At 43.8% G+C, this 21,895-nt stretch overlaps 1 protein-coding gene across 6 annotated transcripts in view; it reads left to right on the top strand.

Annotated features, from left to right (window-relative positions):
- Plcl2 (phospholipase C like 2) overlaps positions 1 to 21,895 on the top strand; it is a 182,589-nt gene that overhangs the window by 114,984 nt on the left and 45,710 nt on the right. For 5 of the 6 annotated variants that reach the window (XM_076557575.1, XM_076557574.1, XM_076557577.1 and 2 more), the window contains one exon: positions 19,784 to 19,859. The exons of the other annotated variant lie outside the window; for it this stretch is intronic. In XM_076557575.1, the coding sequence (XP_076413690.1) occupies positions 19,784 to 19,859 (76 nt within the window). The remainder of the gene's footprint in view (positions 1 to 19,783; positions 19,860 to 21,895) is intronic. 6 annotated transcript variants of the gene reach the window in all.

Below are 21,895 nucleotides of genomic sequence, written 5' to 3'. Positions count from 1 at the left end.
CATGCATATATTCTAGTCATTAAATATCTCCAGCACCAGAACCCTTGACTTAGACATCGAAGCAACCAACAAACATTACAGTCCTTTGTATGGTCTGCATAGCATCTGGACTCTGTGGTAGCTGAAGGTTTGTCATTACCGTAATGGTGGCTGTGTCTCCTCAAACTGTTTTGTGGATTGTGTGGGTTCTGTTTGTGGGAATTCTTCTCAAAGAATCACAGAACCCAGCTTCCCTTTGTCATATTTGTGTATTTTGTGCAGTTTGCAAGTTTCAGATAATTTCAAATGACAAAAATGAAACAACAACTTGGTGCTGTTCCATAATTTACTGTAGCATTCAGCCTGATTCCCCCTTTGTTTGGGGGTGCCGCCTGGCTACCTTGTACCTACAAGGGAGTCATGTTGTTTTCATCTTCTGATCTGTGTTTTGGCTCTTGGGTGGCTAGGTCAGCTCATGCATCGGGGCCTGTGTTAGAAACCCTGGAAATGTCAGGTGAGGTTCATGGTAAACCAGGAAGCACCTTCCTGCTCCCCAAGCCTGCTGTTGGCCCTCATGGTCTGGGTGGGATTCAGGATGCTCTCCAGACTGTTAGTGGTGATATTTGATCCCAACAGTATTTTCTCAGTGCTGGCTTCTAAGTGTGGCTTTTGGTTACTGAGTAAGAGTTACACACATAAATGTCTTCATAAAAATACTTTCTTTTGACCACAAGTTATCCTTTGGATGAACTGTTTAATATGTCATTGTGTCAAGATGTGTAATTTTATTTCTTAGGGATGTCATGTCATTCCCCGACTTTAGAAATGCAGGACCCACTATTTCTGTGTCATTTTGTGAAGCATGTGATTGTCTGTTTTGAAAAGCAGTGCTGGAGTGAAGTGACAGAGAATTGTCCCTGAGAGGATGGAGATGGCCCAGTCAGTAAAGTACTCACCGTGTGAGCATGAAGCCTGAGTTTGTGTGTCACAACCCACATTTAAAAAGCAAAGTGCGATGGTAGTGCACTTGCAACCCAGCAGTGAGGGGACAGCCAGCCCAGTCTAATAGGGTGCACTTCAAGCCAATGAAAAGCCATGTTTTTGCTTGGATCTTCCAAGGTGGAAGGATCCTGAGAAAAGACATTGAAGGTTAGCCACATTGCATGCATGGATACCCCGCTCTCTCCTTACACACACTCTCTCTCAAACACACACATTTTTAATTGTAATGCAAGGATTTGTTTGTAGATGCAGCAGTGAGTTTGCCAATATTTGTAACATAAATGTCTTAGGTGTGAATACACATTTTAGAAGACAGTAGTCTAAGAAATGGAATAATTTAATTTGCATGGAGTCTACTCCATAAAAATGAAGCTTTTGAAATACCCAGTTTATATGGCAGATCATATATTTCGGTATTGTTTTCAAGTAAATGTAATTGTTTTTTTTTTTTTTTGGTTTTTCGAGACAGGGTTTCTCTGTGTAGCTTTGCGCCTTTCCTGGAGCTCACTTGGTAGCCCAGGCTGGCCTCGAACTCACAGAGATCCGCCTGGCTCTGCCTCCCGAGTGCTGGGATTAAAGGCGTGCGCCACCACCGCCCGGCTAAGTAAATGTAATTGTTAACACTTTCTTGGACTATCATTTGTTATCTTTTCCTGGATAGTAGCATACACTTAATTTTCTATCTTGGAACTTAGTCAAGAATGAATTCAGGCAAATGTTATTAAGTATCTTTCCATAGCTCTTTTGAGAGACTGACTTTTACCACCCAAACAGGTGTATTCTTCTAAATAACCATGGATATTTTGATAAACCTTGGAAGCCCTCATTTTGTTGGTATGTTACTTTTGACCTTAGTCCATAAGAAAAACAAATTAAGCATTGCCTTAGTTAGAATTTCTACTGCTGTTAAGAAACATCATGACCCAAAAGCAAGTTGGGGAGGGAAGGGTTTATTTGGCTTACAATTTAGCATTGCTGTTCATCACTGAAGGAAGTCAGGACAGGAACTCAAACAGGGCAGGGTCCCAGAGGCAGGAGCTGATGGAGAGGCCATGAAGGGGAGCGGCTTACTGTGTTGTTCAGCCCGCTTTCTTTTAGAACCTAGGACCACCAGTCCAGGGATGGCATTACTCACCATGGGCTAGGCCCTTCCCCATAGATCACTACATGAGAAAATGCCTTAGAGCCGGATCTCATGGAGGCATTTCCTCAGCTGAGGCTCCTTCCTCTCTGATGACTCTAGCTTGTGTCACTAGACATGCAAAACCAGCCAGTACAAGCAAGCATTACCCATCAGCTCCTTGTTTCACTCTCCAGATTTAAGACTGCATGCCCAGTGCATCCCTGTGCAGACTGCCTGCTCCTCACTGGGGAGTCCATCAGCTCTGCTCTTTTCTTTCTTCTTAGACAGGGTCTCACACTGTAGCCTTTGTTGGCCATCAACCATGTCAATCTTCCTAATCCTAAGTGCTGGAATGGAGTGTTACTATTTGGTGAGGAGGTTGTGTGTGTGCTAATGTACATGTGAGTAGCTGCATGTGCACCTGAGTGGGTGTGTGTGTAGAAGCCAGCGTCAGGTGTCTTGCTCACTGTTCTTCACTTTTTCTTTTAAGACAAGTGCTCACCTGATTGGCTATGCTGGCTGGCCTGTGGGCTCCAGGGATCTGCCTGGCTCTGCCTAGGATTCCAAACACCACTGCACGTACCCTTTGTGGTGAGTTTAGTAACCAGACTCAGGGCTCATGCTTCTGTGAAAGCACTTGGCCTGCTGAGCCGTCTTCCCAGCCTACGGTGCTCTGCCAAGCAGCGTTTTCACTCTTGGCCCTCCAGATTGCTGTGAGGTAACTGTGCTCCTCTCCCTCCAAATCCTCCACAGTAAGAACATTGATTTTACATGAACTCAGCGGGAGATACTATGACGTGGTAAGAGTTGAGTTTAATTCAGTAAGTTTCATTACTGGTTAATCTTTATTTTTTTGTTTGTTTATCCTGGTTAATTTAAAAAAACTTAAGGTTTAAGTTAAAGTGTATACTTCTCTATTGAATATTTAAGGCTGAGTGTTACATTTTTACATGGAAGTTTTATTTAGGAGGGTCTTCATTTATTTACAGAAGTTCTTAATTATTTTTAAATCAATGTGGATCTTTCTAATTGTTTTTATAATAATTATATTTATACACCGGAAAGAGGTCAACTGGGGCTTTTCTATTATTTATGTCATTATGAAGCATGAAAACATGAAATAATTTTAGCATTTATGTCACTTATCTCAGGCCAAAACAAGACAGACTAAATCTGTCTTTGTGAATAGAAACACTTGACTGTAGTTAGGCAGAACTGGAATGGTACTCACTGATTTCTGTTGTTGTATCTTAGACTTCTTTATATCTCCATAACATAGACTTCTCTTTTACCTGCAAATTCCTTAACAGGTGTTCCTCCTAAAAATAGTCATTGTATTTGATTGCTCATGTTAACTTCTAAAATGTGCATATAGCATATCAAATCTGTATTGTCCTAAATACTTTTAGGTGAATGTCACATGTTATTTTAGAGGAGAAATCAGAAAGCCATTTTATGATAGTCTGCAGACTAAGAATGGTTTGTACATTTCTAAATAACTGAAAAGAATTTAAAATGTGAAAGTTCTATAAATTGTATGTTTCAGAACCACAGCCATTAAATCTCGCCAATTACCACTTTCCTACAATAGGAGTCAAGTGGCTATTGTGGGAGTTACTCCTAACCCAAGACCTACACTATTTCCTCCCTTCCTTTTTCAGTATGCCAGCCCATCAACGAGGATCTGGACAGTTTTGATACTGTGTTTTCTAAATTTCTTTTTGCCAGCCTAAATCATGATTTTAAAAGTTTTTCTCATCTAATATACTCAGTGCATTTTGCCTCTTTTGTCCACAAGAACATGATTTACTTGCTGACTTAGTAAGAGGAAAATATTACAATTGCCTGAGTCCTCGCCTGGAGAGAGCAAGGGGCTTATTGTGAGGTCTTGACTTGAGAAAGCAAGAGGTGTGAATCAGAAGAGGAGAGACAATGGGGTCTAGCTTGTGCTTTGAAGTTTTTGTAGTCTGTGAAAATGTTGATGGTTAGGGAAAGCTCTGTGTAAAAGCCCAACAAAACTTGAACAGAAATATGTAGCTTCATACCTAGTTAGTGATGTCTGTAGTCACTGTTGCACTGCTTGGTAATGAGGCATTATAAAAGAACTGACCAATAATTGAATTGAAGTCTCTTTTTAAAGCCAAATCATGCGTTTCTTGGGCTGTGGTGGTGAAGGTGGTACTGAGTGGAGCTGCTTAGACTGAAAACCCCGTTTCCTTTCACTTACCTTTGGGCAAAGACGAGGGCTCTTCTCAAATGGTTCAGTCCAAGCTTTGCTGACCACACTCTGCAAACTGTCTAGTAAAGAGTGCTGGATCAGAGACCAGTCCTGGTAAACCCACTCCCTTCTGGGCAATGGGAAGGATGTCCTGGAGCCCCTTAACCGCACCCACCTACCCAGTGCCCAGTCCGTGCCAGTGTGGGTCCCACCCCTGCTTCTGATTATGCCAGTCACTCCCCTCTTACTTTGTGAAGTGCCTTTCTGAGGGTGAGTGGACATCCTTCCTATTTTAGTAGTAGATGAGACTCTGACTCCTAAATCAGTGAGCGGTGCTCGGCAGGAGGGTGTGGCCAAAGGCAGGAGGCCCCAGACTGACCAGACAATGGATGAGAGGAAGATAGGCATGGGCATCCTCGTCATTCCACTCCTGGGCTCGCTAGCCTTGTGTAGACTTAGTAATGCTGCTCTAATAGTCACATGGGCTAGGTAGGAGTCAGTGCTGTAGCATATGGACTGGGTAGAGGAGAGGAGGGAAGATTGGAGTGGGAATGGGTTTCTGTTAGCTCTACTAGGAAAGTCTTTCAAGACAGCAGCAACTCTGTCACATTGTAGGCCCCAGTGAGGCACCATGTTGCACGCCTGTGCTACCTGAGAATGATGTATTGACCCACTTCCTGCCAGTCCAACCCCATGGCAAAGCATTGGATTTTGTTGTTGTTGTTGTTTTTAACCTGCCACTGTGAGCTGACTGCTAGGGGTTGTTTTGCAAAGAATGAATCTTAGTAAGTATAGTAGAGCGCTCACAGACTATCTCAGTAGGTGTACATGGGTGTGAACAGCAAGTTGTACACACACAACTATTTTTATATAAGGAGGCAGTGTCTGACTTGAGACAGGATAGAGGAAGAAGAGATGGATAGTGGCATCTTGCTTTATTTATTTGCTGTTGGTAAAGAATAAGAATCCTGATCTCAAGGCAGTTCTGCCACTGTGGGCAAGTCCATTTCTTTATCTACAAAATGAGCATGAGATCACCCCCTCCTAGAATTGTGCAACTAAATTTAATTAGCCCAAGCATAGTAAGTCCTTGATAAATATTAGTAATTATTATTGGCATTATTAATTTTCAAAGGTTAGACATACCCTTGAAGCTTTACAACCCTATACATGTGTGTATTGTAACACTGCCCTAAGATCCAGGGCAGCAGTCATTTCTCAGTACTTTGAGCATGGAGATCAGGACCCTTGTTATGAAGCAGTGCAGAGATCAGAGTTTAAAGGGGAAGGCTGGTCCTCCCAGCACCGGGCTTGGTCTGTGGGCTCTCCTTACAAAGGAGAAAGCTGCTGCCCTGGTGGTGTGCCTGCAGCAGTAGCAGGGGTGTCTGAGTTTATGTGGAAGTACTCTGCCCACACACCTGTGCCTGCTGGCCTCTGTCGGGCCGGATACCAGGGGCATTAATTACACCGTGCTGAAAGTCTCGCTTTTCGTTACACAGAAGTCTCCAGTTGCCTTTCTCTCTTAACTAACATCTATTCACGGTTACCCTAGACCCAAAAGAAACGAGTGAAACTAGAGTAAGACTGTGATTCAATTACTTTTAGCTAATTAGGAGTTTCTTAATCACCTTAATCTCCTTGGAGAAAAGGCATGATATAAATAGGCAGTAATAACAGTGGTACTGTTTAATTCCAGTGATTTTTTGAAATTAATTAATTTAGTAATAACAGCTTTAAACAAGCATGTCAGCACTCTAGATGGCTCTTAGACTTAAGACTGAAGTTCCTAGCACTCTCCAGCAGTGACTTGCTCTGAGAAATTGTCTTCAAGCAGCTCCAAATCACCTTTCCTTTTTCAGAGTGACTCAGGCCAGGCTTTGAGCAGTTCTCTCCACTATTCTGTATGCAAAATGTGGCCTCTAAAGAGAGCTGTCTTTTAAATATCTGAGACTGAATGAGACAGAAGGACCTGGCCTGTATTACAGGCCACAGGCAGAAGCTGCTGGATATTTCCCCACAGACTATAATATGTTGCTGCCCACGGGTCTTATCAAAAGTTCCTTCCAGTTGCTTAGTCTCTTCACTTAGCCACACCCCTTTGTGCTCAAAATACTGTAGAGACTATTTGGTGCAGTACACACGGAAGTTCCAAGCTGCCTGGAACAATATGGGGCTATTGTGTAAGCACGCTGTCATTACAGTTTAGATAAGCAGTGGGTAACAAGCTGACATGACCAAAGGCCCAGGATAGGATGGGCTTGTTTATGTTCATCTTTAAGGTCCTCAAGTTGTAAGATAATTTCTTTCATGTGCTAGATAGTTTAATGTGTGAGAATATGGCATAAAAGTCCCCATAGTGATCATTTCTAAAATAATATGTTGCATACTCTTCCCTACCAAGACATCTGTACACAGAAGGTTGGTCATAAAATGGAGTAATAAGAGAATTGGGACAATTTATACATACACAAATTTGCTTTCCTGGTACTCTCTATATGGAAAAAATCACAACAGGACAAACTTTTTAAACTGGTAGAAATTATGTAAATTAGATGGGGTTAACTTTATAATTCATGGAGTTCTTTTTTAGCATATAAGTTCTGTTTTGATGCTCATATCTCAACATTTTTGTTTTCCTTATGAATATAATATTGTGTAGAATTAGAAATAGTACAAGATCAAATATAAAATTCTGTTTTTTGGAAATTCTGTTTGAAATAACATATTTTTTAAAAAAGCACTTGTATTTTTAACATTTTGGTTTAAAACTAAATTAAAATTTGAAATCAGGAATTTAAAATATAGCCAACAGTTTATAGTGGAATAAATATCTCTTACATTGACTTCACAACTAACTCTTAGGAGACAGTTAGAAGCCCTGCTTCTCCTGAGCCCTCTTCCGTTTCAGTGCGTTTGGTGGCACAGGAGACATCTGGCAATGCCACGTCCCCAGGCCAGACATAAGAGGGGTTTCTTTTAACTAGAAGCTTTGTTTTGACTTTCATTTATTCAATTGGTGGCATAAAATAAAACTATCTCATGTTGCTTCAAACAGATATTGGTGCGTTCAGTTTTAGGTCTCCAGAAGTTCTGTTGTGACTTCCGTGGGTTTGCTGTCAGCCTGTCCGTCTGCCCCCTGCTCTCCGCCCCCTGCCCCAGTTTATTCTTTGAGAAGTAGATCTCTCTCCAGCTTTCCTCTTTGTGCCGGTCCCCGTTTTCTCTGCTGCTTTCTGCTCACCTCCCTGCTTTCAAATGTGTGTTACTAAGGACTTCTAGTGGCTAATGCTGGAAGTGCCTCCCAGAAAAATCCACAGATACAACAGTTCATCTACGTGCTATCATAAGCTACCACAGCAACCGGCAAGAAGTGAGACTCCTGGGTTGTAAATAATTCTGACTGCAGGACACTATTTATTTTCATGAAATTTTTACTGTATTCAAGTGATGATTTCAGTAAGAAGAGCCTGTACTGTACTGTGTATAATAAGCATTGGCTGTTACCTTCTGTTTGAGTCATTTTAGAAACTGCACTGAAGTTTCATTGATAGAGACATTTACTGTGGTCAGAGACTTATAATGTGAGAGTTCAGCCAGATGAGATGGAGTGTTAATGCTATGCGAGCTGTAATCCAGTGCACGAGAGGATCTGGATGTCTGTTGCGTAGGTGACAGCTGTGTGGCATAAAGCCTCTCCGACCCCCAGGAACCACCCTCACTCTGACATGAATGCTGTGAAATGTTAGAGCAGGTTGAAAAGGCAGAGAATTCTTGACTCTCAGAGTCGGGGTCAGGCGTCACTCACAACCTCCAGACACTGCATTTTTATTTAGCACTTGGCATCTTCTCTGGCAAGATACGAGAACAGTTGAGTGTATTATGTAAGCAGACTTGTGTGATGGCCCAGCTAAGTTTTGTGGACTATGATAGGAAATGGTTAACATTACATTCATTAAAAAAAAAAAGACAGAAAGAAATCAGAAAGATTTGGAAATATTCTCCCTCCATAGTGAATACTGGGATTGCACTTCATTTGAAGATGCAAATTTGTTCAAATGTGTACCCAATTGATACATTTAGGAACATTTTGCAAATAATTTAAACTTCACACCTCCTTAGGCACAATTTTGTCTGTAAAAAAACAAAAAACCACTAGATGAACCAGAACTGTGCCTGGGTGAACTGAACATTAAGCCCCTGCCAGTTCCCTGGTTGACTGAGTGTGTTATGAGCTATAGGCATCCATATGTTGTAGTACTACTGTGTGAGAGTTCAGGTGCCCTTCTTGAACACCACATAGCAGCTCACAGCACACGCTATAGACTTCCAATGCCTACTTCCTCTTGAGGGCTTTTTCAAGGTAAAGTGCCACATTTCTCACAGTGTGTGAAATTATGGTACTGCTCTTATCTGATTAGTGTTTTATTTGATTCATGTTATTTCAACTTTTTTCAGTGTCGTGCCCTTAACACCATTTTCCTTATAAAGCCCTGTTATTTTTTAATTATGCAGTTTTAGATAGTGTAGTGATTTCAGGGGTGGGGGGGCAATCTGCAGCATCATTACAGCATTGTTAACACTGCAGTTGCATTCTCCATAATTATCCAAATAATTGTCACCAAATGATAATGCAGAGCTCCCTTAATGGCAGACTTCTTTCCAGGGACTCACCTCACCCATCAGTGAACGCTTGCTGATGCCGTCGCTCTCTCACTTCTAATTATTTGAGGATTATTTTGATCATATTCACCCCCAACTCTTCCCCAGGTCCACATCCACCCTCCCAAATTCATGTTTGTGTGTCCTCCCTCCCTTTCTCCCTCCCTCCCTCCCTCCCTCCCTCCCTCCCTCCCTCCCTCCCTCCCTCCCTCCTCCCTCCCTCCCTCCCTCCCTCCCTCCCTCCCTCCCTCCCTCTAACTCTCTCTCCTGTGTCACTCAAGTATTCTTGGGTATGTGGCTAGCCCCTGGAGAGTAAGTCAGTATACTAGGGGACCTACCAGGGGTTGCACCCATAAAGAAAACTGGCTCTTGCTGTCCCAGAAGCTGTCAATTGCCAATAGCTTCTCATGTAGGTGGTCCTTGGGTTTGTGCTCTGCCCCTTCATGCTGAGATTTTTGTTTGTTTGAGACAGGGTTTCTCTGTGTAGTTTTGGAGCCTGTCCTGGATCTGCCTCTGTAGACCAGGCTGGCCTCGAACTCAGAGATCCGCCTGGCTCTGCCTCCTGAGTACTGGGATTAAAGACGTGCACCACCACCCAGCCTTAGTGCTGAGATTTTTTTTTTCTAGCCTGAGCTTGCGTACATCTTGCACATGCTAACCGGATCACTGTGGTCGTGTGTGCATCTGCTCTGTTGTGTCTGGAGAGCACTGCTCGCTGACGACCGCCCGCCGGCTCTGCTCTCACAGTCTCAGCCCCCCATCAGAGCCCCGAGGCTCGTTGGTCTGAAGCTCCTTTCCCAGTACAAGCACCGCTTTCAGCTGCTGTGGCTGTGCAGGACGTTTCTAGTCCCCGAGTCCCAGATGTGCAGGACGTTTCTAGTCCCCGAATCCCAGATGTGCAGGACGTTTCTAGTCCCCGAGTCCCAGATGTGCAGGACGTTTCTAGTCCCCGAGTCCCAGATGTGCAGGACGTTTCTAGTCTCCGAGTCCCGCGCTAAGCCTTGCCTGGCTGTGGTTGGTGCTGCAGCCTCCCTTTTCTCCATGCTGCCTCCCAGGACTGTCTGTGGGTGTGAGACTGGACTTGGTCACAGCACATCTCTGCCTGATGTGGTCAAGAGTTTGCAATGAACCCCAAACTCTACAGTAGATTTCCACATTTTATCCAGGTGGCTCTTTGCTCCTTTCCCACCCATAAGCTCGACTTTTCTCTAGAGTGAACTGAGACAAGGGTGTTTTTTCGTCGTTTAAACCGTTTTCCACTCTTGTACCTATAAGTCTAGTATGCAGTAGCATCACAGTATGTTTCTTTCTGTTGAAACAGCTCAGGCAAATCTTCAGGTTCTTCTGAAAGTTTTATTTAGGCCCTCCTGTGATTTTCAGTGATCGTGTAGTGAAAGCTCTGTAAGTAGAGGTGAAGGGTTGTGAGGAAACCAGAGCTGGTTTCTCTGGAGACAGTTCCTTATGAAAACATAGTGATCTTGAAAAACGTGAGGACCACAACTCCAAGTGACAATATAGGCCCTGTGAAGATGCCTAGTCCCCTGTCTTCTCCCTAACATTTGGATGTGGCCACAGTCCTCTCCATTGTGAGATAGAAAGAGAAACTGGATTTTATTGCAAGCATTTCCCACAGTAATAAGCCATTCATGCCCCAGTTAAAGTGTAGAATTTTTATATTCTGTCCAGGGATTACAAGGTATGTTGTGAGCTGGGTTTGATGGCATATACCTTTAACCTAGCACTCGGGAGGCAGAGGAGACAGAGCTCTAAAAGTTCAAGGTCAACCTTGTCTTTACCATGAGTTTCAGGACAGCCAGGGCTGCATAGAGAGACCTGTCTCCAGTGGGCAGGAGGGGAGAGTATATTGTGTGTGTGGGGGGGTAGATTTATTTTAAATTGTGTGTGTGTGTGTGTGTGTGTGTGTGTGTGTGTGTGTGTGTGTGTGTGTGTACACATGTGAGTAATTATAGGTACCATAGAAGCCAGAGGCAGAGGACCCTCCAGGAGCTAGAGTTGCAGGCAGTTGTAAGCTCCCTGACATGGGTGCTGGGACAGACGTGGTGGTCTGGAAGAGCAGTACACACTCCTAACTGCTGAGCCATTGGTGTTTACACGTGTCTCAGTGTGAGTATGTACAAGTGAGCGGGTGGAGGCTAAGAAGAGGCTGTCAGATCCAAGTTACAGGTGGCTGTAAGCTGCCCAGTGTGGATGCCAGAAGGCTACCTTGGGTTTTCTGAAGGAGCAGCATGTACTCGTAATCAGCAAGCTGGCTCTGTCTCATCAGTGAGCTTTGAAGACTGTCTCAGCCATTGGTGCTGCCATGACTGGATACCACAGGCTGGGTAATTTATGTCACAATTCTGGAGGGTGAGAAGTCCACAGGCGCCAACATCTAGTAAGGAATTTCTTCATCAGAGCATAGTAGAAGGCAAAAGGGAAATTCTCTGAGCAAAGTTAGAAGCCTCCTTTATGAAGCATTTCACTCCTTTCACAGGGGAGGAACCCCCAGGACCCTTTTAAAACACTCACTTTTTTATTAAGAATTTTTCATTCATTTTACACACTAATCAAAGATCCCCCTCTTCCCTCCTCCCCCCACCCCTCCCCACAAGAAAGCCAGGCCTCCCATGGGGAGGCACATCCAGTAGAGGCAAGTCCATGCCCTTCCCCCGCCTCAAAGCTGCACAAGGTGTCCCATCATAGGTAGTGGGCTCCAAAGCGCCCTCATGCACCAGGGATGGATTCTGATTCTACCTCCACAGGGGCCCCCAAGCAGATCAAGCTACACAACTGTCTCGCTATGCAGAGGGCCAAGTCCAGTCCCATGCAGGCTCCACAGCCACTGATCCAACTTTCATGAGTTCCCACTAGTTAGGTTTGGTCGTCCCTGCATGTTTCCCCATCATGATCCTGATGCACTTGCTTATAGAATCCCTCTTCCCTCTCTTTGACTGGACTCCTGGAGCTCTGCTTGGTGTTTTGTAGATGTAACCAACCGTCTTATTAAATAAGAAACACAGAAACAATGTAAAAGAGAGAGCCAAGAAGTCAGAGCTCAGAGCTAAAATCTCACCCTTCCTCCTGCTGTCCCAGCTTCGCGAAAAGGAGCCCTACTTCCTGTCGGTTCGTTTTTTTAAAGTATGTTGTTCTGCCTTCTCATTGGTTGTAAACCCAAACACATGACTGCCTCGTCACTGTCTGAATGTACAGCCCCCTAGGTCTTAAAGGCATATGTCTCCAATGCTGACTATATCCCTGAACACACAGAGATCTTATGGGATTAAAGGCGTGTGCCACCACCGCCACACTCTTGCTATGGCTCTAATAGCTCTGACCCTGAACACACAGATATCTATGGGATTAAAGGCGTGTGCCACCACCGCCACACTCTTGCTATGGCTCTAATAGCTCTGACCCCCACACAACTTTATTTATTAACATACAATCAAAATAATATTTCAGTACAATTAGATTACCACCACAGTGTTTGGCTGTGGATCTCTGCATCTGCTTCCATCAGTCACTGGAGAAAAGTTCTGTGATGACAATTAGGGTATTCACCAATCTGATCACTGGGGCAAGCCAGTTCAGTTCAGGTGCTCTCTCCACTATTTCCAGTAGTCCAAGCTGGGGTCATGCTTGGGGATTCCTGTCAGCTTCCCTAGCACTGGGTTTCTCTCTATCCCCATGATATCTCCCTCCATCATGGTATTTCTCTCATTGCTTTCCCATTCCATTCCTGTTCCAGCTCAACCATCCCATTCCCATATGTTCTCATTCCCTATCCCCTACCCTCCATTGCCCACCCCTCACCCCCAGTTCACTCATGGAGATCTCATCTATTTCCCTTTCCTTGGGTGGTCCATGCATCCCTCTTTGGATCTTCCTTATTAGCTAGCTTCTCTGGAGTTGTGGGTTGTTGTCTGGTTATCCTTTGCTTTACATCTCGTATCCACTTATGAGTGAGTACATACCATGTTTGTCCTTCTGAGTCTGGGTTATCTCACTCCGGATGATATTTTCTAGTTCCATCCATTTGCCTGCAAATTTCATGATGTCATTGTTTTTTTTTTAACCACCGAGTAATACTCCTCTGTGTGTGTCTTGAGGAAGATTGATTCCCAATTTTCTGAGAAACCACCACACTGATTTCCACAGTGGCTGTACAAGTTTGCACTTGCACCAACAGTGGAGAAGTGTTCCCCTTGTTCCACATCCTCTCCAACATAAACTGACTGTAGTGCTTTTGATTTTGGCCATTCTGACAGGTATAAGATGGTATCTCAGAGTCGTTTTGATTTGCATCTCCCTGATGACTAAGGATGCTGAGCAGTTCCTTAAATGTCTTTCAGCCATTTGAAATTCTTCCTTTGAGAATTCTTTGTTCAGCTCTATAGCCCATTTTTTAATTGGATTGTTCATTATTTTGATGTCTAGTTTTTTGAGTTCTTTATATATTTTGGAGATCAGCCCTCTGTCAGCCGTGGGGTTGGTGAAGATCTTTTCCTATTCTGTAGGCTGCTGTATTGTCTTATTTTCTGTGTCCTTTGCCTTACAGAAGCTTCTCAGTTTCAAAAGGTCCCATTTATTAATTTTTGCTCCAGTGTCTGAAAACAGTGTCTTGAGTGTCGCAGGAGCAGCACATTGATCTTGGAGACACAGGGTGGCTGCCGTCCATGCAGCTCTGGTTGGTGGCAGGAGACAGTCTTAGATGGACTTGGTGCCTGTCCTCCGAAGGCCTCATCTCCAGCTCATGTTTGCAGTGTGGATCCCTAGTCCTGCAGTCCTCAGACAAACTCTCCTTTGGCCCAGTCCACCCAGGGTCTTTCCCAAGCCTGGCCGTACCTGGACACCAACTGGTCTGACATGAAGAAGTCTAGGAACGTTAGTGTGGAGGGTCAGGTCCATTCAGTGACCAGCGTGTTTGTAAGCTGGGATCCTCAAATGATGAGTTTCTGGGAATTCTTAACTAATAATCACGACTCCACATAAAAGAACAAAGCTATTTTACTCTAGGATACCTGAGACTGTACAGCCTACCTTGAAGTACCACAGGCGTCTCCACCTGTTCAGCTCAGGGATGAGCAGAGGAAGGTATAGGAGGTAAGGGATCTTCAGGGAAGATAAAAGGAAAAACTCGATAACTCAGAAGATGTTATTGAAACTTTTGTTACCCAAAGAAAATTAATGACAAACTACTTTTGTTAAGAAAAAATCTCTGTTCCTTGGGTGACCAAAATCATCTAAAAACTAGATATAAAATCCTCATACTAAAATGTTAATATTCTTATTCCAAAACCAAACTTCTCTTAATTGTTGAGAAGCAAGTTTCAAACAGAAAATAAAGCAGTAATGGATACCAACAGTGAGAAGTAGTAAGTTCTTCTCATGGTTTTATTTACAGACCTTAGGTTAGCCTGGGCAGTTACTTTCAAAACAACTCTCTTATGAAAGGCATTTCTGATTTTTCTAGTTTAATAAAATACAAATTTTAACTTTTTTTTTTTACTTTTAGTTAAAATTTTCTTTCTGTCTGCTTTAGTTTGTATTAAAACCTTATATTAAAGTTGAACAGATTTATTAGACGGATTTCTGAGCTATGTTAAATCCATAGTTTCCTAGTGCATTAGCGTTAGAAATTTAGGAGCTACTAGTAAACAAGTAATAAAAATCTACTACCAGCGGACTGTATAAAGGTATTTTGGACGAATAATAATGGCCATGCCTGTGGCTGGTTTTTCCATCTGGCAGTGGGTATCTGTGCTGAATAGAGAGTGAGGAAACTATTTCACTTGAGTTTTATAAACAGTGTTTTAAAATCAGCCACTTGCCAGCGGTGGTGGCGCACGCCTTTAATCCCAGCACTCGGGAGGCAGAGTCAGGCGGATCTCTGTGAGTTCGAGGCCAGCCTGGTCTACAGAGCAAGATCCAGGAAAGGCACAAAGCTACACAGAGAAACCCTGCCTTGAAAAACCAAAAAACAAACAAACAAACAAACAAAAAAAACCAAAAAAAAAAAAAAAACAGCCACTCTACCTGGCCTTGTATTCTGTTGGCATTATCAATGTTATATACACAGAGAAGATGGGATGACATGAGGGAACTTACCCATTCCCCACACATCTGCTTTAGTCAACACTCAGATCTGAGGTGTTTATTCCAGTGCTTCCTTCCACATTGGTATACATTATTTCCTTTATAATAATACACTCTTATGCATTGTCAAGTAATTTGCTTATTACTATAATATTTCAAACACACATTTTCTCTGTGTTACATTGAAACATCATTTGAAAGGTCTTGCGGGCACGACAGGTCCTGTGATCTCCAGCGTGGAAAAATAAACTGTAAAATTTCAGAGGAAACCAACAACTTTAAGCGAGTGACTGCGTTGTGCTCGGGAGTGACAGTCCCTTTGCTTTGGTGTGTCCTAATGGCACCACCTTTCCCTCTTCACTTGAGTAGTCGACACCCAGGAGATCGTGGTGCTGAGGACAGTCGGAGGCTTTGGAGGCGAATGGGATGGCCAGACCCGCTTGTCAGTTTCAGTCCCATGGCCCATAGTATCAGGTGCCCCTAAAAAAGTGGCTCACCTCTCAGATGGCTCTTCACTGTTCAGATCTGTGAAGCTAAGAACCCAGCCTCCTCACATGGATCGTGTGAGCAGGCCTGTGAGATACAGCACTTATACTTTGTATGGAGGAGGTGAGAATTACTTACATCTTGATTCATCTGTCCAGCATTCATACTATAATTACTGGCTATAAAATAGCAGACCCAGACAGGAATTGCTTCTTACTGAACCATTCTCCTGCTGCGCCTGCAGACTCCTCAGAGCCACATATTTTCCATTCAGTCATAATGGCCAGTGGGATGGAGGGAAGACAGCAGCTGTCCCTTAGGAACGCCACACCTAGCCCTGTCCTACTGCAGGGTTCGAGGTTAGTGACTTCTACTCTCTGGACAAGGACCAGGAGCTAGTCTTTACCAAATATTAATTTAATTGTAAATATCCCTAAACTAGAAAAGATACAATCCTATAAACCACTGGTTCCTTCTTCAAATGGAAATGTTGCGGACCTTTACCAACAGCGGTGACAAGAGTGAGTGTGTTGCCTGAAGACTGCAGGCTTTTCTTCCTGCCAGCTTTGCTGATTGCTGACGTTGCTGCTTTCTCTCAGGGTGCTTCCCTCTGGAATCCCCCTTTAGCATGTTCTGTGAGTACCTGGTGCTCTTTACTGACAGACCAAACTGTCTCTTCTCCACCTGAGTATTAGCCACATTCCTTTGTGCGCACTGCTTAGAAGAAATGGGGGACGTGCTCACTATCGTGCCCAGCAAGGACTCTGTAGTAAAACCTGAGCCACACACAGATCTCTACGTAGGCATCAGTGTAGATGTGCGTACATACCCTACCAAAGGCCTGTGCCTAACTAGTGCTTTATCACACCAGTAGCTCCCTGGCTAGAATAGCAATGCATGGTAGTTGTTTGTGTATCTGTCTTCTTTCCCTACCTTACTCTCAGAGTCAACAGCATTTCTTCATTCTGCATAAGCATTTAGCTCAGATTCTGGCACACAGAGTGAATGAAAAAATAATAAATAAAAAATGGAAGGCTATGACTTATGACTGTTCCTAGCTGTGGTGGAGGAGAAAGCTTATTATAGGTAAGAGGGGGAACATAAGCAGGGACAGAGGCATTTGGGAGAACTCTAGTGAACTTGGCCAGACTGAGCTGGGTCATGGGAGGAGAGGGGAAGGGGGAGCAAGAGATGAGCCATCAACCAAGAGGGCAAAAACCACTCTGCCTGCACACACAAAGATACACACACACACACACACACACACACACACACACACACACACACACACACACACACACACTTACAGAGTTAGCATAAGGAAGCAGAAGAGCTTCCCAGTCCACACCCTTGAGATTTCTCCCAAGCATTGTTCAAGGCTTGCATGTGCTGTGCAGCTGGAAAGGTAGAATGATTTAAGCTCTGGTGCTTCTGCGTGGAAGGTGCTTCTCATAGTAACAGTGTGCTATATTGGTTCTCTGAGCTGCACAGCAGACTTTCCAAGTAGCACCAAAGTTAATCGTGTGCTGGCAGCATCACCAGTAAGCAAGCATATGAAGAGAAGGCATACTCATCAGCTAATTTTGAGCTTGCAGGAAATGCTCTGCCAGGCCTCCTGAGTTAATGGAGACTCAGCCGTGACATCCACCATTAGCGAGTGTCTTCCTTGAGCCAGTTTTTTAATCCTTGCATTAGGAGGTGTGATGTCTTTAGTAAATGCCTTTTACAAGAAGAGTGTTATTCTGAAAGATTTAATAGTGTCCTCATGAGAGGATGCCCCAGGGCTGGAACTCATAGATACACGCCTTCTCTGTCCCGTGAGTTTCTGTGTCAGTGAGCCAGTGTTGATGCTGTGGTTTTGTTCTCCATCCAGCCTGCCCCTCTGCCTCACAACTGGGTTCATTTTATTGCTGGTATTTTCCTGTTCCCTGCTTTATTGATGGGCCACTATCAGCCAGTTCTTTGATAATGAGCTGTGGCAGCTGACCTTGCATGGAAAAGTGCTTGTTGCTCCATAACTCTCATTTGGCTCAACATCAAAGCTGCAGAGAGGTCACTGATAATGGTTTGGACCTTTTCAGTATGCAGATTTGTAATGGCACAAGTGACGTGATGTCAGCACAGTGGAGTTCTTAACTGTTCCTTTTATCACAGCCTGTTCAATATGGTAAGCTGTAAAACAGAATATTCTATTTTACATGAATTACTCAGAGCTTGAAGAGTGAATGTTAAAATATTGGATTCCAAAGTGCAGGCTCCTCTAAGAGGCTGGGGGTTCTGTGTCCTCAGTGAACATAAAGCTATGTTAAACTTCCTGTCTCCTATGTCTTAAAGCACAGGAAACTGATCAGTGCATCCAACTACTGTAAGAATCTAGTGCGCTTAAGAGGCATGGTGGATTATATTTTAAATAAATGTCACGAAAGTGTGGTTTTCTCTGATATATACAAATAATTCAATCCGTATATTTGATTACTACAAAATAAATAAGATGGGAGTTAGTGATAAGCAATACAAAGCAAAACAAGGTAGAATTTAAAGGAACAGACGGGTTCATGTCTAGGAATCTCAATCAGGTTCATTTTCTCTTCAGTTAAAAAATTAAAAGGCAGATGCCGGGCGTGGTGGCGCACGCCTTTAATCCCAGCACTTGGGAGGCAGAGGCAGGCGGATCTTTGTGAGTTCGAGGCCAGCCTGGGCTACCAAGTGAGCTCCAGGAAAGGCGCAAAGCTACACAGAGAAACCCTGTCTCGAAAAAAACCAAAAAAAAAAAAAAAAAAAAACCAAACACCTCTTTTTAGCCGGGCGGTGGTGGCGCACGCCTTTAATCCCAGCACTCGGGAGGCAGAGCCAGGCGGATCTCTGTGAGTTCGAGGCCAGCCTGGGCTACCAAGTGAGTTCCAGGAAAGGCGCAAAGCTACACAGAGAAACCCTGTCTCAAAAAACCAAAAAAAAAAAAATTAAAAGGCAGGAAAACTCTTGAGTCAAAGGTAGCAGGGAAGAAATGTTGAACACAGCAGACAAAGTCAGAAGTAGAAGAAAGTCAGAGGTGAGGAAACACACACTACAGTTAGCACACAGGAAAACGGAAAAAAGGACCCCCCAAAGCAGAGGGGACCCTCAGGAACCCGAAAATTTGGTCTCTTTCCTAGGGTTGCCTTTTAAAATCTCTGAAGGGTCTTCCTCTCCTAATGTAGTGGTTTCAGTTTGTGGAGAAGCAGGCTGGCTGCTTAGCCCAAGTCTGTTGTGTGTCATGCCCTGATCCGGCCTTCAGCTGTTAGCCAGTGTGTTAGCAGGGCTCTGCTGGCCAGAGCCCACATCCACAAGGCCTTTATGTTGCCAGACTTTGTCCCAGGTTAGGAGGTGAGGAAGAAGCCAGTCTTCTTGGAAGTTCACTCTTTTTGTCCCTTTCTTTACCTGATTGCCTACCAGGGGGTCTGATCCCTCAGCTAGGTGCCCAATAAAACCATTGAGAGAAACATTTTAAGAGGTGGGGTGTTTTGAATACTGTTTGTGATGAATGGTATCACACACTATTAGTGGTTTCCCCTCTCTCTTCTTCCTGTGTGTGTGTGTGTGGGGGGGGGGTTAAGTGTGTGGAGTGTGTGGGAATGTGTGTGTGAGAGTGTGTATGTGTTGCTAGAGATTGAACCCTAGGCCCTGGAGTATGCTCAGTGAGTGCTCTACCACTGAGTTACATCCTTAGTTCTGTTGAATTCTTTAAACTAATTATCATATGAAGACATTTTGGCTAAAGTGGGTGAAAGTTTCAAGTTTCTAGGTTTTAGAAATGTTTGTAAAATGAATTTGGACATTTTTTTTAAATGATCACCCCCCAAAAAAGCAAAAGCAGGGGCATTTAGAACTTGGGCCAAAGCCAAGCACAGTGGCTCGTTCTTAGAATCCTAGCTCATACAAGGTTGAGGTGGGACATTTGTCCAATTTTAAGGCCATTTGGGCCATCTATTGAGTTCCAGGACACCCTGGACTACGGTATGAGACCAAACCTCAAAAACAGATAATCAAACAAAACACAATAAAACCCAGAAGAGTCCTTAGATGGGTTGATCACACATTTATTTATAACTTTTCATTCATTCCTGTCCAAGGCAAGTCCAGTGTTTGCTAGCATAACTGCACCTGGAGTGCAGGTCTACTGTCTCACAGATGTGGACACACCTGTCTGCCTGTGTGTCATCTCATGTGTGGCTGTTCCTTTACAGATGATGCAGTCTCTCAAGGCACTGATTGAAAATGCAGATGCTGTGTATGAAAAGATTGTGCATTGCCAGAAGGCAGGTGAGTGAGTTTCTTTAAAACAAAAGTAACGCCATCATCGGCTTTCCTCACAGTTATGTCCTTGCTTTGATACTCTGTCAAGAAAACAAATAAGACAAGTATTTTTCCATGGCTAAACACTGATTCATTGGTTCCCACCCCCAGATAATGAATTCACCTGGAGAGAGCTTTCAGAATACATCAACGTTGGTTGGACGTGTTGGCTAGGAGGCTCCTAACTACTAAACTGTGCATGATCTGAGCATGACGGCTCATGTGTAATCCCAGCACTTGGGACTCTGGGCAGGAGGGTGCTGAGTTTAAGACCAATCTGGGCTACATAGTGAAGCCTTGTCTCTAAAACTCAAACATCTCTAGGCATTTCTAACATGCAGCTGTGATTGAGAGCCTGTATTGATCTCTCCAAAGTGTTTGCTGGCAAACCTCCTGCCGGCTGCCTGTGCATTTCCAGCTGCTCAGTGTGCTGCATCTTCAGGTGTTGATAGATTACCACACTGCGCTATAGAACTCTGCTTGTGTGAACAGCCTCATAGACAGTGGGATTGTGTTGCCGTGAACGTCTCATAAACTTAAAATACCATATCGTGAAAGTGCACTGAACTCGCCACCCTGCTAAGCAGCGTGGCTTAGAAGCGCAGGGCACTGCAGAGCATAAACTGTTGCCGCATAACACACAGCTGCTGGCTACAACTTACTGTTGCTGCCTAGCCTTGTGACAGAATAACACCGAAACTTTAACTATATATTCTTTCCACTTCCCCTCCACAATACGGTCTAAAAAGTCACAAGTTTGAGCCCTCGTAAATCAGGGACCATCTGTAGATGTCTGCAGCAGTAATACTTTTAAAGTGTCTTACATTGTGATAAAAATACAGTGTTTTCAGTTCTCCAACTTCAAGTATCAGATTGGAAGGTTCTAACATGAAGCTATTTCAAGTTTTAAATAAGGCTGACCTTGCTTTCTAGGGTGTCTTTAAAAATAAAGAGAGTTTATAATTGCTGGGTTTTTTAAAAGTCACTTTTTTTCAGAAATGAATTAAAGTAGATTGAAAATAAGAGCATATGTGAGAATTGTTGGTATTTATTGGATGAATATTCATATTTGTGACTAATCAGCAAACCCCCAAATCCACATTTTTTTGGTCAGTAAAATACTGTTAGCAAAATGTTTTTATTTCTAGTTCTTTCCAAGCTAGTTTTCCCTACAGTATCCATCCAAATGCCATTTTGGCATGTCAGTGTCCTACATAGAATCCTGCATTAAATTAGGTGTGGATACAGATCTGATCTCCTACTTCCAAATGAGGCCATCAACCAAGGCTCCCACTATTTTGCCAATATTGTGTAAGATTCATCATATACCATCTGCTCCTACATTTAATAAATATGTTTTAAACTTCTATATGCATGAGGTTCTTGGTAGCTCTTACATACCAGAATGTGCGAAGTCTGTGAGTCTGGTTTATCCCTCTAGAACCTTCAAATCATGCAGAAGATATGAAAATGGTTGGAATGTTGGGTATTTAGAGCAGGGTTCTCAACCTTCCTAGTGCTGTGACTTTTAATACAGTTCCTCGTGTTGTGGGGACCCCCACATAAAATTATTCCTTTGCTACTTCACAACTGTAATTGTTTTGGAGGTAAGGGTTGGCCAAAGGGGCTGTGACTCTCGGGTTGAGAACCACTGCCTGAGTGAGTTGTCAGTGCTCTCCGCTCACTCATGAGGAGATGCAGGGACACCGGTGTTTGGAGGAGGCCACCAAGCTGACAGGCTGACAGCTGCATGTGAGGATCTGAAAAGGCAGACTCCTGGGGCTGTGGGCAGTCTTGAGAAGGTGCTTGTGAAAGCAGCGAAGGAGGAAGGGAAGTGTCCTGTCACACTGTGGCTGCCCTTCCCTGTCCTTCCCTGCCAGCTCTACCTCATCACATTCTCAACCCTCCAGTAAGACTCCATCGTCCTCTGCCATCTCTGAAATTGCCCAGGGTTTCTGAAGAGCTTTCATGATCCCGGGCCTATGTTACCACAGTGTCCGCTC

This window comes from Peromyscus maniculatus, chromosome 21 (assembly GCF_049852395.1).
Source record: "Peromyscus maniculatus bairdii isolate BWxNUB_F1_BW_parent chromosome 21, HU_Pman_BW_mat_3.1, whole genome shotgun sequence".
In the NCBI taxonomy this organism is placed as follows: domain Eukaryota; kingdom Metazoa; phylum Chordata; class Mammalia; order Rodentia; family Cricetidae; genus Peromyscus; species Peromyscus maniculatus.
This window is presented reverse-complemented; position numbering and strand designations above follow the sequence as displayed.